The sequence below is a fragment of the Dryas octopetala genome, chromosome 4 (assembly GCF_963921425.1).
Source record: "Dryas octopetala chromosome 4, drDryOcto1.1, whole genome shotgun sequence".
Taxonomy (NCBI): domain Eukaryota; kingdom Viridiplantae; phylum Streptophyta; class Magnoliopsida; order Rosales; family Rosaceae; genus Dryas; species Dryas octopetala.
This window is the reverse complement of record NC_141369.1, coordinates 6880159-6898979: the sequence shown is the minus strand read 5'-3', so window position 1 is coordinate 6898979 and position 18821 is coordinate 6880159. Positions and strand designations below refer to the sequence as shown.

The 18821-nt window shown below is 36.1% G+C and overlaps 1 protein-coding gene and 1 pseudogene across 1 annotated transcript; one reads left to right on the top strand and one right to left on the bottom strand.

Moving 5' to 3' along the window:
• Window positions 1-2722: 2722 nt before the first annotated feature.
• LOC147286390 (uncharacterized) lies at window positions 2723-4311 on the bottom strand (annotated as a pseudogene).
• Window positions 4312-14563: 10252 nt separating this feature from the next.
• LOC147286389 (protein C2-DOMAIN ABA-RELATED 1-like) lies at window positions 14564-15807 on the top strand. Its single transcript, XM_086239506.1, has 2 exons — window positions 14564-14804; window positions 15165-15807. The coding sequence occupies exons 1-2, from the start codon at window positions 14694-14696 to the stop codon at window positions 15555-15557; spliced, it is 504 nt and encodes a 167-aa protein (XP_086095632.1). The 5' UTR covers window positions 14564-14693; the 3' UTR covers window positions 15558-15807.
• Window positions 15808-18821: the final 3014 nt, after the last annotated feature.

The following is an 18821-nucleotide window of genomic DNA, read 5'->3' as shown; positions in this document are numbered from 1 at the left end:
CTCCGATCATCGATCCATCTGAGTTCTCGCGTCATGTCGAGCCCATGATGATGGTTCGCATTGTTGGCTTCTTCGGCGGTTCTCGGGCCAATTTCGATGGTGTTTTCCGTCGATCCATGTATCAATCTTTGTCCCCTCGACCTGCTCTTGCTATTAGTTGGGTTGTTTTAACTCAAATCTTGGTTTTCAGGTTGGGCTGCTGATGCCACCGCTAGATCCGCCACTTGTGGCGGCGGGTTGGGTGTTTTTTTTACTGTTCAGCCTCCTCCGAATCCTAAAAGCTCAATTTGAGGTCCGAGAATATTTTTGGGTGAGTTCTGTGATTTTATGTGTGTTGATTGGGGCTGGGTAGCCACCGTGAGTGGTGGTCACTGCCTGACTCGGCCGTTGAACGAACAATTTTGTGAACCCTGTTTGATTTGTTGAACTGTCTGGTCTTAAACATGTACCTCGGCGATTGAAAAGTGCAACTGAATTCAGTAAATTCAGTTTCAGTTTCTAGCTTAATTAGTGCAACTGTGTAAATTCAGTTTCAGTTCTTGAAAATTCAGTTTCACTTCCTGAAAATTCGGCTTTTCCGCCGGCGATCTGCCTTTTTCGGCGGAGTTGGAATGCCAAACCACCCAAGCCTTCTTCCTCTCGACGTCCTGAGCACGATGGTGTGCTCGGATTCTCCATCCGATCAGCCACAAAGGCCGCGGCTTCTCCGCCGGCGATCTGCCTTTTCCGGCAGCCATTTCCGACGAGTCAGGTACCTATCTTCTTCACCTTGTTGTGCTCTTCACTTATATGTATTTGTATTGGTCCAATTGTTGAAGAAACAAGAAAACCCAAATCAAACCTCACGACCACTGCGGCTGCTCCACCGCGAGTGGTGGCGATTAAAACCTTATTTTATTCATTTTTTTAGTGCGTGAAAATTCAGTTTCTTGGATAAGGAACTTTAAGCCTACATTTATTGATTAAACAGTTTCAGTTCGTGAAACATGAGTTTTAAATGAATTTTAAATGAAATTATGGTTTTGAAATATGATGAATCAAATTTGCAGGTAGAAACAGATCGAGGCAGTGGCGACTGTCGTGTACTCGTCGCGCGTGAGGTGATCGGACGATGTTGTCTAGGGTTTCAGTTTCACTATATTCAATTTCAGTGAATTCAGTTTCAGTGCACTCAATGAACTGAATTTGAATTTAATGAATGCAATGAAACTGAAGTCACTGAAATTGAATTCAGACTGAAACTGAATTTAGTCTATAGTGAAACACTGAATTGATATAATTGTTATTTTTTGTCAAGTAAAGGTGTAACTGTTTTAGTGAAGTGTAATTGTTTTAGTGAAGGTGTAATTGCATTTTAGTCAAGGTGTAATTGTTTCATCACTTAATTCAGTTTCAGTAAGTGAATTCATAACTAAATTCTTCAATTCAGTGTAACTGAATTTCTGAAATTCAGCTTCAGTGTAGTTGAATTCTTAAAATTTAGTTTCAGTGTAACTGAATTCTTGAAATTCAGTTTTAGTGTAATGAAATTCAATTTCAGTGTTTGATTTTAGTTTTAGTGAAATATTGAGTTTTAGCAAAAACTTCAATTCCAGAAAAAAAAAAAAAATAATAGTTTCACCAAAATTCAGTTACAGTGATGTCAACGTGCGTCAGCATGCGTCAACGCGCGTCAGTGCGCATCAGAAGGGTAATTTAGGATTATAAGTTATAGGGGGTTTTGAAAGAGTTTCAAGATTGGTGGGGGTTTAGGCAAATTTTTTAGGTGATTAGGGGGTTTAAAATTAGGCACTATAAAAACCCTTGGGAAAATCTATTAAATATAAAGGCAGTCAAATCCTCTAATAATGCAGCTAATGTCAACTCCTCTAATAATACTGATGCATCGTTAAAGCCTTGATCTTCTCCTATGAGTTTTCTCCATTAATCATGATTTATTGTAATTACTATAATCCTAGAATTGTTCCTTAGATGTAGTTGTCTATTAGCTGTAGATTAGTCTTTTCCTCACCAAGACGTACTCCTATCTTGTATATATAAAGTTAGTCATTGTACAAAAAGATTATCGATAAAATATTCATCACTTTCTTAATCTGTTTATGGTATCAGAGATCATCCCCTGCATTAAGTCGAGCAAGAAGCTAGGCCATGGTATGCAGGACTTTCTTTCTCGGTGAGAGCAATGAAGTCAGAAGTTCTATTTAAATTCTCTTCGCCGAGATTTTGATTGTCTTGTTCCTGCTAGAGTAAGAAAAATTGAAGAACAGAACAAAAGCAATAAGTAGATGAAGTAGAAAAGCTAGTACAACTTACAGCTATGGGAAGGGGAGTTGAAATGATCAGCTTGGTCTTGGAGGAGTACGTGCGAAGGGGTTGAATGTTGAAAAAATCAATGGTTTTTTACTATTGTTGGATCTGGCAAAATTGGGTTATCTTTAATGACCACTTGTTCCTCCACAACACTTGGCTAAGAAATCAAACAAACAAATGGTCAAGGTAAAGCTAAGCAGAATAAATAAAGGATAAGTGAGAAATCTATACCTCATTAATTGCCTTGCCCATACTTTGTTCTTGGCGAAGGGGAGAAGCAGAAGTTTTCGGCGGTGATGGTATCGCCGACTCCTTCGCAGGGATGTCTTTGCTATGAGAAGACTGAGGCGGTGTAGTTCTTGGGTCTCCTGTCTCGAGCCCTAGCGAAGGGGAGATTCTCGAAAGCAATAATTTAGGTAGTCTTCACATCATCAGTAACATATTTTGGGTACCAGGTTGCCCACCAAGACTTGAAACTTGTTAAGATGTCACTGTTAACTCGCCTTGGAAGGTCAAGTCTGAGCAAATTGTGCAACTTAGTGGTTGTGACTTGTTCCAGTTCATCGTAGAAAGTGGGAGCTCTGGGAAAGGCTTGCCCATCTGTGCAGTCTATTCGCCAGGAAGATAAGCAATTAATTTAAGGAAAATAGAAAAAAGGGAATGTTTATGGAAACCCAAATTGGCGAGCGAAGAGGTTTGGCTGATACACTTTGGCCCCAGCTTTACCAAACTGAAGCTTGTTGGTCGAGAGTGTGGGGCTTCCCCAGGGCAGATCCCTGTGCTAATCAAAATGCTTACCCAAATATGGCTGATTTCCTGCAATTCTTCAGGATCTTCAGGAAGGGCCTCGTCAATACTTACCGAAAGACAGTGGGGGTGACGGCGAACCACGCTGGTCAGAAAAGTCTCAGTGCGAATTTCCGATAAGGAGTGGAAGAATCTGAAACAAGACCCAGCTGTATGGTCTATGAGTGGTAAGGAAAGTATGAATTCGGCAAGGACTTCGTCCGTAGGAGGCACAACCGCTGATTTCGAGCGAAGGACTGGGAAGTAATCCTGCAGCCATACTTGAAACATCCACAGTGGCCCCCCAACATTGACGTCCATTCTGCCAACTATGATGTCTCGCAAGCATCTATAGAGATGTGCGAGCACAAATGGCCCTAATGCGAGAGGTCGCCCAGAAGCCAAAGCATCAACGAGGACGACGAATTCTTGAACCACTTTATTGCTCCTTGTGCAGAATACATACTTGCTAAGCTAATATGCGAGGAAAGCATAATGTTCCTCGTCTGAGACGTGACCCTTTGAACGGCTATAGAGTTTGAAGAAAGAATCATAACTCGAGCAAGTTCGAGTAGAGGGACTGTGCAAGTCAGCCTTGAAATCTCCTCGCCAGTTCACATAAACGCCTTTGTTACTTTCTACTCGTTGCTCAAAGAAAGGGGAAATGAAGTTGCCAAGAGGTCTGAAGCCAAAAATTGTAGCCATGTCCAAAATTGTAGGCTAGAGTGGGGCATACGAAAAATACATTGCATTCATCGCAGATGACTAGAAGCAAAGGGCAGCGGCTAGCAATGGGCGATCAAAAATAAGGGCAATTATAGATAAAGCAACTGCATCCCTAATTCCTAGGGTTTCCCAAACTTCTCCATTTTCTTGCTCGACCCTTTTATACCAAACGACCCATTTGTTGGTAAAGGTCGGCCAAACAGTCTATGGTTTTTTAGGTATCCAGGTTTCCTAGTGGCCACCTTTGTAGAAGGTCGAATAGTCCACGAAAGAGGTTTACATTATAACATCAACATAAGGAGGGATTGTAGTCTTAAAGCTTGGGCCTAATGCTGCAACACGGTCTGGTTAAGTGGCGAGCCTAAGGCAAGAATGATGAAATACATCAGGTCTCATCAGAGGTGAAAGAATAGGAACGATTGCATCGTTGAAGGCCTCTGCTTCCCTACCCATTTGTCCAGAAGTTTCTGCTTTCCTTTGATGAACCATTTTGAAGAAGAATGAAGAACAGAGGTAGGGGTTTAAAGAAATTTCAAGAAAATAAACTCAAAGGAAAGATGGAAGAATTCAGAAAGATCAGGGTTAAAAATGTGAGTGAAAAAAATGAATAAGTGTTTGATTTATAGTTTTAGCAAAAGATCTTGAGAATGTACGAAGCTTGGGATTTTTAAACGGCTATTTTATTCAGAAGTTGCAAAGGTTGAAAGCTGTTTAAGAATAATATATGATGAATTTATGTAGAAATGGTGACAAGTTTTAAATGATAAGTCACGTGTGAAAAGACAGCTGCCTAGGGTTTCAGAAAAAAAAAGGGATGACGCCGCCTCTATAAAGCGAAAAGGCACGAGGCCAAGCGGGTTGGGCCACGTGGCATAAGGCATGCATGAATTATTGAAAATATTTAATGCTACTAAGCCAATGTTCTTTTCCTCCACGAATCTTTCGCCAAAGGTAAATAGATGGCAAAGAAATCTCAACGGATACTTCGTTCAATGCAGTATTTTTGTTCGCTTAGTCAGAATTGCATCAAAAGTCTTCGTCCTTTCGGCTAGACCAACACTACAACAAAAAACCCTTTCCATGACGTTTGAAAAACGTCATGGAAGGGTTTTCATGGCGTTTTTCAGGCGCCGCAAACCACGTCCTAGATACCGGTGCCATGGAAAGGGTAGCCCTACCACAACACCCAAAAAACGCCATCTTAAACAATTTCCATGACGTTGAAAATTTGTCATCCTTCCACACTTTTTATGGCGTTTGATTCGTGTCATGTAAAGTATTTCTATGACGTTACTGGAATGTCATTGAAAAATGTTAACTTTAGATGACTTTCAATACATGTCATCTATAGTGTTTATATGGCATGTATCAAACGCCATTGAATACTATTAAGTTTATGGCGTTTAAGGCTTGTCATCTAAAACCTTTAGACAACATGTTTAGATTGTCATTGAAAGGGTGTGAAATTAGATGACATTTTCTTAACGTCATCTAAAGGCTTTCCATGACACGTTTGAACTGCCATTGAATTTTTGACATTTCCTTTGATGCCATTAAAACTTTTGTTATGACATTTTTTAAACGCCATTGAATAATATGAGTTTTTTTTTTTTTTAAATAATAATAATCAACTAGTCTCAATATTGAAAGTAGTTTCTTCCCTGCAAAAACAACTCATCCTTAAAAATAATATTTTCATCAAATTCATCATCCCATTGCATTCCATAAAAATTCCAAAGCCATAAATTTCATAGCATTCTCTTTCATTACTTCTAGCAACCACCTTTACAAATATCTTTACATACCTTACATAACAATTAATAATTAGAGATCCAGACAAGCTACAAGAGTACTAGATATAGCAAACTACAATAGTAAATATTAATTAAGTACAAAAGATGTTGGTGGAATCCTATATGCTTCAAAAGCAATTGAGTTAAGCTTTTGACACCATCTCTTTTCTCGAAAATGTCTAGTATGAGACTAGGAATTGAGTTTCTGCATGATAGAAAAAATAGAACATAAGAACACATTAAAAGTCTGCTTGAACAACCACTGCAGATACAAATTGAAAGATTTGCAAGACTGCTTGAACAGCCACTGCAGATACAAGCATTATCTGTTCGCTACAAATCTATTTCAAAAAGAAAACGATGTTAGTCATATAAACAAACCTTGCAGCCATAATGTCAAAGAAATAACAAAAGATTTATAACTAAAATGACCAGCCAAGTAACGTATATGAGAACGCATTAAGATGTGAAACCCAGATTAACACACTGACACTTTCAACTAAAATAAAGTATCACCCTATCTCAAATTTCTGTTACCTACATCAGATTAAGGTTTGATGTGCAATGCATGAAACGATTCAAACAATATGGACAACATGATTACAAGCATCCAGCAATATCATGTATACACTCCTCTTCTTAAAGCAGCAATGACACAATGTAGGAACTAATTGACATTGTTACTTTTGAGATGGTAAATACAATGGCATAAGTTATTAACAATCTACAATCAACTAACTTCTTTTACTGTCTACATGTACTAACAATGGATTAAAAAAAATTGATTTGTTAAATGCTATTAACATAAGATCTATAAACTCAGCAATATGCAATGTTTGAACATACCTTCCTTCAACCAGCGCCTGTATACCAATGACCAGCAACTTGCCCACTCGCACCAAGTGCATTCTGTTCACCAGAAGATAGCTTTCTCTTTTGTTTCACTAGTAGTTACAGAATGGCCAATATTAGAGTGTTGCTTCTTTGAGAAAAAAACATATACATCTACATATATGTGTGTGTGTGTGTGTGTGTACAATTGAAGACTCAATTAAGGAAAAAATATTTCCAGTGAATTAAAAGCATGCAAGATGGATGATACTTCTAAAATACAATCCTCTTCCCCTTGAACCTCCTAGAAAGTATGATCAATGCAGTTCCAACATTACTCTTACCCTTATATAATAATGGTTTAGGCAGCACCAGTAAGAGTCAGACCAAAAAAAGGAAGCACCAGTAAGAGCAATATAGTACGTGTAAACAAAAAAAATAATAGAAAAAGATATATAATTAACCCCAACCATAACTAAAAATATATAATAAACCAAGTCTTTAGATTAAACTGGTAATAAATGCATTTAATAACTCCTACTGATAAAAAAGAGAAACCAAAAAACTGCAAACAAAGAGATGTTTATTAACACAGGGCTCAGTTGCTTTCTTGATAAAAAAAAAATGAAAAAAGAGATGTTTATGTTTTTCTCTATTGAAATAGTTTCTATTCTTACAGTCTCCAAAAGTATTGTTCATATCTTCCTGTTAGAAGGCTTAAACAATGGATTCAATAATCACAAAGCCATTACAATCAATTAAAATACCTCTATAAGCGTCTATTCTTACAATCTCTATTGAAATACCTCTGCTAGTTTAGTGGTCAATTTGTCATGTGACGCTTGGAATTCCCCATTGAGGCTAATTTAGACGTATAATTTAACCCTATGATTCATTTAGTCCATAAAAGAGTGGCATAATAAAATAAGTACACACTAGAAAACATTACTGCATCCCCAGTCCAACTCCACAAGAAAAAATAAATTTATTCAAACAAAACTAAACAAGCTGTACAAATACCCAGGAACAAGGCAAGAGAGCCAACTACAAAACCAAAAGAGAGCACAAACGAACAAATCCCCTTAAAAATAAAAGCAGTGAGGAATGCAGTCATCAAACCATCAAAGCAAAGAAAAATAAGAGGGCTACAAAGATGTGCTTACAATATTTTTGGTACTACAAATGGAAACTTTTCACACAGCTTAAAATTGATTTGTACAACAATAACAAGAAATTGAAGAATTGAAATAAATGAGAGAACCTTTGTTTCCTATTATTTTCTTGCAATAGTAACATAAAGTTAACACACAAACTCAATTAAGGAAAAAGAGAATACCAATGACCAAAAGCGAGCAAGATGAAAAGCTGCTTCTAAATCACATTTATCTTCCTTGAACCTGACATCAATAATGATCAACAAAACACTGGGACGATTATGATCCCTACATAATACAAAGAAAGAAAACATATTTCACGGTCTATTAAGTACCACGAAGTAACAAGCAACACAAACTATGAGTAAACAACAGCAAATACAAGACTTTCTTTACAGGCATAAACCTGTAAAGAAGTTCTCTCCTTATTGGATATAAGGTAAAGTATCAAATTCATAAGAATCCAAACATAATTTAAAGATCTCACCTCACGTAAATTATAAAGACCAACTTCTGAGCATTTCTAAAGATCTGACCTTTCCATAAATTTGAGAGGCCAACACAGAGTTGTTCTAAATCTTTGGGTCTTCTCAGCCCATGGAGTCTCTATCTCTCAAAGCTATATAGAATGTTGTAAATCTGACACTCCATCCCTCAGACTATTTTTTGACGCCCCACTATAAGAAGCAACCTGTGTAAAATGTATATGTAGTTTTTTTTATAAGAAATACATAACATAGTTGATAATTCGTAAACACCAAAAAGGACCTATATGAGGTTACAACATACCATGGTGCAAAAGACTCAAGGAGAAGAGAGAAAAATGAAAACAAAAGATTATTCCATCAAAGTCAAGAATCACGATGCAGACTGATGATTACAAGATAAGATACCTCAAGCTGGGTGCAAACATTGTTTATGTCAACAGTGGGAACTCCTAGACATTTTATCCTCACTGCTTCCTCATGTTTCCAATGATTATGAATATCATTCAGCATATTGTGAGTTAAACCATCTCTCCCTACAAGAAATCAACCACAGTACACACTAAATTGATAGAAGAGAAAAATAAGAACGGGTAAAATGAATTATCATAAATTACAGTGCTTATTTTGTTTAGTAATAGGGTTATGAAAACTATAAACTTTGCAAAAGCGCAAACTTTTGCCTCAACCACTTTGATCACAAAACAGAACAATAAAACCCAACAAAGCAAATGCACCAAATAGAACCCAAAAAGAGAAGACCCTACCCAGATTACTCACCAAACTAGTAAAACCGAAATCCAAAATACCCACAACAATAAAATAAAACCAAACCACCCAAATTATAACACTCTAAAACTCAATAAGCTCAGACCTATATCAATTACAACAAAAACCAAAGACCCAAATCACCAAACACAATACACCATCAGACAAGCTCAAATACAGCTCATAAAACACAAAACAGAAACTAAATACTCAAATCACCAAACACATTGCACTATCAGAAAAGCTAAAATACAGCTCATAAAACCCAAAACAGAAACCAAAAACCCCATTACCCAAATTGATTTGCTTCTTGGTTTTGGGCCTCTGGAACTTGTCCAAAATAGTCTCTCTCGAACTGAAAAGCCAACCATTTTTACAATTCCAAATGCATGAATGTAAACATACCTTGAGACAGAAATTGAAGCCTTCGATTCCTTTGCATGTAACCCTAACCCAAACCTTCCTTCTGGATCTTCAACTTCCCCTTCATCCTTTTTATCAATAGCCCTCTCTCCAACATTTTTTCCTTAGATCAGAACTAAACTGAAAAGAAATAGCGAGAGATTTCCAGGGAGGAGAGGGAAATCGGGAGGCAGAGAGGCTAAGTCAATTTTCAATTTTGGGTTTTGGAGAGGTCAAGACAAGAGAGCAGAGGATGGTGATCGAGGATGATCGAGCCTGAGAAAGAAAAAAGGGCGAGGTGAGAGGCAGTTTTTGGGATTCGATGGTGAGGACGATTTAGACCGAGAAAGAAAAGAGGGCGACGGCGACGGCGAAGGCGACGGCAAGGTGAGAGGGGCGACGGCGTGTGCGAGGTCGATCGAGGCAGGGAGGGAACGAGAGAGTTTGAGAGGGAGCCAGGAGGGTGTACTGATAAAGTACAAAAAAAAAAAACAAAGTGTGAGATTTAGAATAGATGCACACCAATTTCAGGCTTTTCAGCCAAGCGGGAATCAATCCCGCCCGTTGGAGGCAAACTTTTAGCTAAAAATATTTTCATTTTACAAAACATTCTTGGAGTTTTAAGTTATGTCCTAAAATATAATATTTATGACATTTAAAACACGTCATTCTTATTACTACAATGACATTTTTCAATCGCCATTAATTTTATGACATTTCTCAAACGTCATGGTTTCAATAAAATATCCATGACATAGAAAAAACGTCATCCTTTTTTTTTCATTTTTATAGCACACATATGAATGTCATTGTATCAAGATTTAATGACATTTTTCTTTAGATGCCATTATTAATTAGGTATATATTATATTCCATGACGCAGTTTTTAAAAATGTCATAAATGGTTACTTTTCATGACGTTTATTTATAAAACGCCATGAATCAGATGTCATAAAAAGTCAATTTTCTTGTAGTGCTGCAAGCCGAAAGATACTCACACTTAGGGGGCAATGTTTGTACCAAGATTTTGATAAGTAAATTGATTGAACCTAAAAGCCCAGTTCTATGGCCCAACTCCTTAAGGCCCAAGTCATTGGCAAGTAAAATAGGCTGTGCGAAGGGTCATTCTCTCGGCTACACCAAGTCGAGAAAGTTACAAGGGCCAATCACATGAAGACACGTGTTATGGAAGGATGACAAATACTGGATGGCAGCTGGTATAGAAGGATAAGTACAAATATTCAAATTTGTTAAGTACCCTACACGTGGAACAATCCAGATGCAGTTTGTTGAGGGTTTCAGAGCCCATCCAAGGTATAAATAGACAAGTGACGGCAAAAGAAAAGACCTGACCAATTTACACCCAGAAAATTCTCTGCAACTTGCACAATCTTGACATGGCTTGACCATTTATTACATTTTGTTTGCTCATAGAATTGTTTGATTACGTATTGCATTCAATTTTCAATCAGTTATGAGAATTGTGATCCTCGTTCTTTATTTTGATTTGAACTTATGCATTAAGTCGGCCTGAATTATGTTGTTATTAGTCTTTATTTCCCGAATTGACTTTAATTCCTTTCATTGAATTTACGTCTCTCATGAGATTTGAGCATCAATTAAAGAAGAAAGAGGAATTGAATCACTTGCATTTATTGTACTTCTTAATGTTAGCATTTTTACTTTCATTCATGAATTGTTTAAATTTAGTTAAATTCACGGGGAAATCTATATCCAATTAATTAGATCTAGAATCTTGCCAATTTCTTTCAGATTTGTTTTCTTAGTTTCATTTAGTCTCATTTAAACTGAATTGATTTCACGTTCAATTGTGCGAAAATGATGGACATTCTTTAAGTATCCAACACTCGCAGACATTTCTTTAAATACTTTTAAAAGCACCCTAAAGTCCTGGAATGCCCAAGCAATAAAAAGAACATAACATGATCGTTTGGGCTAGACGTTAATTTTTCTTTATATTTTCCTTTCAATAATCGCATTGCTTGATCTTATGTCATTTTAAGATATAATTTGCATTCGTTCCAAGTGCGACATCACTTGGTGGAACGCCTTGTTACTTTTTATTTCGTTACATACCCGTGTCTAGAGAACCATATGTTGTAGAAAAGTTAATCCTAGCTTAACACGTGGCTGGAAGCATTTTTCACCATAACAATAAGTTAACTACCTGACTGAAACAAACTAAATCGATTAACAAACCCTATTACTTGTAGCTTAAACAATAATGAGTAATTCATTCCCAGTATAACAATAATGAAGTCCATTCAATTCTTACAAAGTGGTCAAATATTCTTGAACAAAAAAAAAAAAAAAAGGGTTTTTTTTCATTTTTAGTACCTAAATTTTGACCATTGTCTCAATGTGGTATTTAAACTTTTATTTGTCTCAATTGAGTACCCAAACTTTTATTTTGTATCTAATAGGTACCCAAGTGAATTTCTGTTAAAATTGTTAACAGAAGTTAGGGACAATATGGTAACTTCAAAATTTTTTTAATAAACCTTTAAAAATAATATAAAATAGAAAACAAATAAATAATTGAATTGAAAAAAAAAAACAGGAAAACAAAACAAGAAGCCCAGCAGCCCCTTCAGGTCTTCACCCTCCTCCCTCCCCCTTCCTCGCATCGGCAACCCAACCCACCCACCACCGCACGGCCTTGATCTTGTCGTCCAATCCATCAAATATTAAAAAAGGATGTGCAGAAACAATCAAATGGCCTCAGTGGAAGTGATCTTCATGTGTTATTTCACTGCTAATTGATTGTTGGAAGAAATGTATAGCCATTGCACTTTCGGAGTGTATAATACCAAAGTAATATCTTTGGTTTCTCTATATGATCTTTTCACAGAAGTTTGGTTACAACTTTTGAAAGAAAAGAAGAGGCTTTGGTATATTTATAGCAAATATTTTGAATAAATCCCTTCATTTCTGGGTTATTAACACCTGTAATCAAGTTGGATAATATACATATGAACCACCAAAAGGAAATCGGCTTCATCACCCCGATTTTGGGGCAGAGGACCTATTCGTCCACCGGTTGTCGATCCAATGGCTTTTGTAGCGTGACAGAGGACGAGTTCGTCGAGTTCTTAATCATCGTCGTTGTCGAGGACAACAAGATCAATTAAGGTCGGAGATGGGGAGGGAGGTGGGTGGGTTGGGTTATCGATGCGGGGGAGGGGAGGGAGAAGGGTTTGGGGACAAAGGGGTTGCTAGGCTTTTTTTTTTTTTTTTTTTTTTGTCAATTCAATTATTTATTTGTTTTATATTTTATATTATTTTAAAAGATTTATTAGTTTTTATTTGAAGTGATCATATTGCCCCTAACTTCTGTTAACAGTTTTAACAGAAATTCACTTTGGTACCTATTGACACAAAATAAAAATTTAGGTAAACAAATAAAAATTCATGTACCATATTGAGACAAACGTTAAAGTTTAGGTACTTTGGTACCTATTGGACACAAAATAAAAATTTAGGTACATAATTAGGACAAATAAAAATTCATGTACCACATTGAGACAAACGTCAAAGTTTAGATACTTAAAATGAAAAAAACAAAGTGTCGAGTATGCCTTTCTAATTTGTTTTCGCTCGAAGACATTTTATTAGCCAATATTAATTAAACTACCTGGAAGCCAATAGGAATTAATATTATGTTTGGGGCTCAATTTTCCCACAATTCTAGAATGTATGACATTATAAACAACGTTCGAAGAAACCAACCTACATGGCAACATCGATAGTTTTTTCAAAAGAAAGATAGGTGCTTGCATTTATTATATTGTTCATTGTCTGGGGCCCATATGTCTCATTTTTAAGACTTTATGCATGCAAGTCAAAGTTTTGTAATATTAAAAAGCGAGGAATTAAATGAAGCATATATATAAAGAAGACAAAATGAAATATTCTTCGCTCTCTTTTCTGTATAAGAACGAATAAAGGAAAGCATTTAAACCAAAAGCAATATGCATCGGATAAAAGGATATTTTAGAGTTTCCAATCTCACTTTTAACCGATACTTATCGGTCTTATTATATTTCTCTTTATAATGTTAGATAGGTCTAAAGTTTGAATTTTCTTTTAGATAAAAAATAAAAAAAATTCATTCAAGTTCTACTAAATAATTGTCATTTCAAAATTTCATTACAATGAAATTTCATCTAACCCACCTAAGAAAAGAAATATGAGATCTTGAGACTTGAATTAATTCTATATATTGAACCTAGAACAAAAACTTTGGACTCAAATAACTTTGGAACCTAAGTTATTGAATTTAAAGTACACGCACTCATATTATAACAAATGAATTAATTATACTATATAATGATATTATAATTAGGACAATACTTGAGTCACCCCCAAGGGTGACCTCCATATACACCCCACCCTCTAGAAATGCTTGTTCGGCAGTGTAAGTTCAGGATTAGAATCGTTCATTTTTTAAATCACATATTAATTAAGATTATTTTTGCAAAAAATCAATAAAATCGGAAATCGTTTGGTTATATAACTGTTATCGAATAGATAAAATAAATGGACAGTTTGTATTTAAATAGTAGTTTATTGACCAAACCATCCATTTATTCTATTTATTCGATAACAGTTATATAACAAAACGATTTTCGATTAAGTTAATTTTTTACAGAGATAATTTTTGATATATAATCTAAAAAATAAACGGTTCTGATTCTGAACCTGCATTACCGAACAAGTATTTTTGGAAATGGAGTAACCTGCAGGTACCCCTGGGTGACTCAAACATTGTCCTTATTAATTATACAGTATAATTTCTCAATTCTTTGGCACTTTAGAAGTTTAGTGTATGCCTCATTATCCTCCCGTGCTTTACTGAAATGACCAACTGTAATACTGTATATGATGACTCAGAGACACCTAATCAAGCTTTCCAACTTCTTGTAAACATGTTAATCCTACATTCCTACTCCAGGCGAGTCAGACAAGTCCTGCTGTTATAATCGACCACACAATTAATCATTTAATCACGGTCTATTATTAAAAACAAACAAAACGCATGCCACACAAAAACTAAACCCACCCATTTCACGATTCCCGATGGAGACATTCAACCCCAAGTCAAACATTGCACACTCTCTATATAAAAAGGTATAACAACCAAAAGAACAAAACAAATAAATAAAACGAGTGAAACTTTGAAAGAGTCTAGAAGAGCGCGTGAACTTTGCAATGTCAAAAGTCAAAACACATGTTTGGGTATAAAAGGCATGAAAGGTTGTGCTCTTGTATCAACAGCTCCATTTATTCAACCACTTCACAGTTCACAATACCATACAAATCTTTCTCTCTCAGCCAGCTCCTACTCCTCAAACAGGTCCTACTAATTTGTCAAAAACCTTGAAGTTGTTGTTAATCAATCTTGTGATTTAAATCTAATGGAGAACTTGATGGGTCTTCTGAGAATTCACATCCAAAGAGGAGTGAACCTTGCTATTAGAGACGTGAGAAGCAGTGACCCTTATGTTATTGTCAAAATGGGTAACCAGGTAATTCAATTGCCTCCTCCATCTCTTTATGGTGTTCTAATTTCTGCTTTTGTTTTGTTCAATTTCCTCATCCATTTGGACTTCTGGGTTTCTGGGTTTTTCCTCAGATTTAGCTTGTAGAAAACATAATTCGTTTGATTACTGATGGTGTTTGAATTGGTCTAGTATTTGGAATTTTGGACTAGTCTTTAGTTTTATTTTTGTTTAATTAAAAATTAGTATTTGGTTTTCAGTTAAGCTATCTGGAAGTTTCTTGTTTGATCCTTTGCTTTGGCTTCAAGTAATCGTTGCTTTATCATAGAAAAATTTGAGGCTATTAATGGTTGTTTATTAAAGCTACCTATTTAATTTGTGATGCAGAAGCTGAAGACTCGTGTGGTGAAGAGGAATGTGAATCCTGAGTGGGATGAAAAATTGACTCTTTCTGTTGCAGACCCAAATGTTCCAATCATGGTTTGTGTGTATGACAAGGATACATTTAGTCATGATGACAAAATGGGGGATGCTGAGATTGAGATTGGTCCATTTATTAAAGCCTTGAAGATGCACTCTAATTCTCAAGGCCTCCCAGATGGAACCATAGTTTCAAAGGTAGAGCCAAGTACCCAAAATTGCCTTGCTGAAGAAAGCTGCATCATCTGGTCCAAGGGCAAAATTGTCCAAACCATGGTCCTCAGACTTAGAAATGTGGAGTGTGGGGAAGTGGAACTCCAATTGCAGTGGATTCATGTTCCTAGTTCTAGGGGTCTTTAGACTCTCTCTCTCTCTCTCTCTCTCTCTCTCTCTCTCTCTCTCTCTCTCTCTCTCTCTCTCTCTCTCTCTCTCTCTCTCTCTCTCTCTGTGTATAGTTTTCACTTGGTGTGCACCAAATTTGATTCTTTGGTTCATATATAGATGTCAAAATTAGAGTGATGTTTAGGAGTTGTATCCTCCCATGTAGTGCTATCCATCTTATGGAATGTGAGAAAACAAATTTTATGCAATAAAGAGTCCATGTTTTAAATTCAGAACCTTTTGATGGATGTTCAAATGTTATGTTGGTGAGGAATTAGTATTTTATGAAGAACCAAATCTGTTACAATTGATCACACCCCAACTCAATAGCACAACAAATACGAATCTCTCCTGGCCATCCATTACCATATTCCATTGGCTGAGTGCAATATCAGTGGGGCATAGCCAACACTTCACACTATAATTGTGGGGATAGCGATTCTCACGTGCCCACATTTCACAACCATATATTTAGAAATTATGTTTGTGTCACACATGTAGATACATTTAAACTACCCGATTTCATAAAATCCATGCAATTATTCCAAAACATTAAAAACACAAGGTTCACGTGTTCCAAAATAGTGGTTCAACATATTCGTAAAGACATTCACCTCAAATTCTAAGCAAATCCAAATCCACAACAGCATCTGCAGCACAATTGTAGCTGTAGGTGCAGCTGTAGATGCAGTTGCCGGTCGGTTATTATTTTTTCAAAAAACTGAATCTTAATATTTGTGGGGTTTATTAATTAGAACTTTTATAGTATGTTTAGGTATGTTTTCAACAAAAAGGCTAAATCCTAGACACCACCTCTGTTTTCTCTCTTCTCTCTCCTCAAGCCCTCCCACAGTCGCACACTCCAGGGAGGGTGAGGGGAGCTGGCCTTCCCTCCCCTCCCCTTCCCTTCCTTTCTTTCCCTTCCCTTCCCCTTCTCCCCCCAACTCAGGGATACTCTCCTCCCTCAATAATGAGAGTTTTTCCATACTTCCATTTTGGAAGTCTTTCCTACTGCATCTTGTAGCTTTGTTTTTCTCCTTTATTTTCACTTATTTTGGCTTGTTTGGTGCTTTGATACTCTCAAGTTTTCTCAGACACTCATCTCAAAGTGTTTGATTGGCACTATTTTCGCCGGTACCGGTCATGTTTTCACCGGTTACTACTGCTCGATCTGCCACTATGAGCTACTATCGGCCTCGATTTAGGGTTGTTGGTAGAATCGTGGACCCTAATGTAACAAGTTCGCTAAGTCCTTCGGCGCCTCACCGGCTCCGTTTGGTGGTTATAATGTCTGCTCAACACCACTGTGATGAGATCTTGGAATTTCTGTGGGCTTTGATGCTCCACTTCTGTAGGTTTTTGCCTTCTTGTAAGTCTTTGGGTTCTTTCTTTGTATTTACTCTGCCTTTTGGCTGATCTAATGCAATGAAATGCTATATATAAAAAAAAAGGTATGTTTTATGAAATTTATTGGTTTAAGATTTAAATTTAATATTTTTATGGAGGATATATGGTGTATGTGTAATGTTGTAACTATATATACGTACTGCAAACTGCAGCTACAACTACAGTGTCGAGCGCTTCACATTACTTTTTGTCTTGAAATGTAAAAGGATATGTAGCTGCCCTTTTGAGTAATTAGATTAGTGGTCTGTCACTTATTATTAAGGACTAAAAAGAAAATATCTAGAGAGTAAATGATATAACTCCTTTGTGGGAGTTCTATTGTCAAATAAATATAACCTTTTTGAATTCTTTTTTCCAGTTCACACAACACACAACAAAATTTTGCAAAATGCGATCAAATATTAATTTGGTTTTTTTGTCACTCAATACATTTACTGTAATAAAACAAATTGGAAAGCATGTGTTTTTCTTGGATGTTCAGTAATTGTTTTGTTTTTTTTTTTAATTGAGGATGTTCTGTAATTGTTTACACTGAGTAATAGTTATAATATTTTTAACAATTTATCCCTCCAAATTATTATTGGGGGTTCGCAATTTACCCCTTAAACTAAATATTTTGACACTTAACCCCCAGACTATGTTCTGTTATATACATATCCCCCTTCCAATAAAAAAAATTCAAATTGACCTTTATTTTTGCACAGGTGACATTCTCTCTTAGCGTCACGTGTGCAAAACTAATGGAAACTACTATTTTTTTAAGGGTTGAGAATCTTATGTTTGACAAAACATAGTCTAAGGGCTTGACTATCAAAAATATTAGTTTGGGGGACAAAATACGAACCCCCATAGTTTGAGGGGACAAATTGTAATTAACCCTTTTAACGTTAATGTCATGATGCTTAATTATTTATAACAATTGTTTAAACAGTGTTTGGTAATATATTAATGTTTCACACTTCCAATTTGAATGCACTATCATTATTCCCTCATCTCTCTGTGCTCGATCCATTCTTGTTTTAATGCAATGGTGACTAATTAACCAAGTATCAAATCTCTCCCCCATTCTCTTTTAGCTCGCTCGAACTAGGAATTCTATCAAATAGAAGATCTCTCAGAATCTCTTATTTTGCAAATTTAAATATCTTTTAGTTCTCTTGGTTTATGGTTTGATTTATCTAGCTTTTTGAATGTACATATTAGTTTCCTAAAACTTCTTTAAGAAATATTGTCTATTTTCCTAATTAGTAATACTACAACTAGGACCATTTAAGATACAAGTGCAAATGAGTATAGGTGTCCACTTTAGGATGCTATCTCCTCAACTCAAATTCTATATATACACAATTATGTATTCATAAGGTTAATACCAAATTAAGAATGAAAAACTTGTCAGTTTATTAACTAGATAATAATTAATTACATGAATATGTCCTAAAGTAATTGGCTTTAGAACATACGGCTGACACTAGTTCTAGTACATATAATATAGCCTAAATTACATTGACCTAGTATATAGTGATGTAGTGTGAGAATGTGGAGTGTGTTGTCCCATATTGAAAAATTGTAGTCTTCTGTAAGTGCTAATAAGGACTAGGGCATCTCCTCCTATTGAAATGAATGCATAAATTTCTTAATTCTATCAGAGCAAGCTTGTACTCCACGTCACCCGATATGAATTGTTCACGTGTTAGGCTTGAGTGATGCTTGAGGCATTAATTGCACAGTGGTTTATAATAATCTTGAGTTACTCCGCTTTTAGCCAATTGGTTTATGGATGGATGTCAAGATATATTCTTTCATGGTATCAAAGTAGATTCACCCACGTGTTGGGCC

What these genes read in the sequence shown, in the direction of transcription:
- LOC147286389 (XM_086239506.1), top strand. Translation starts at nt 14,694, where the DNA reads ATGGAGAACTTGATGGGTCTTCTGAGAATTCACATCCAAAGAGGAGTG. An exon ending in TTGTCAAAATGGGTAACCAG is followed by an intron (nt 14,805 to 15,164) that starts GTAATTCAATTG and finishes TTTGTGATGCAG; the next exon opens with AAGCTGAAGACTCGTGTGGT.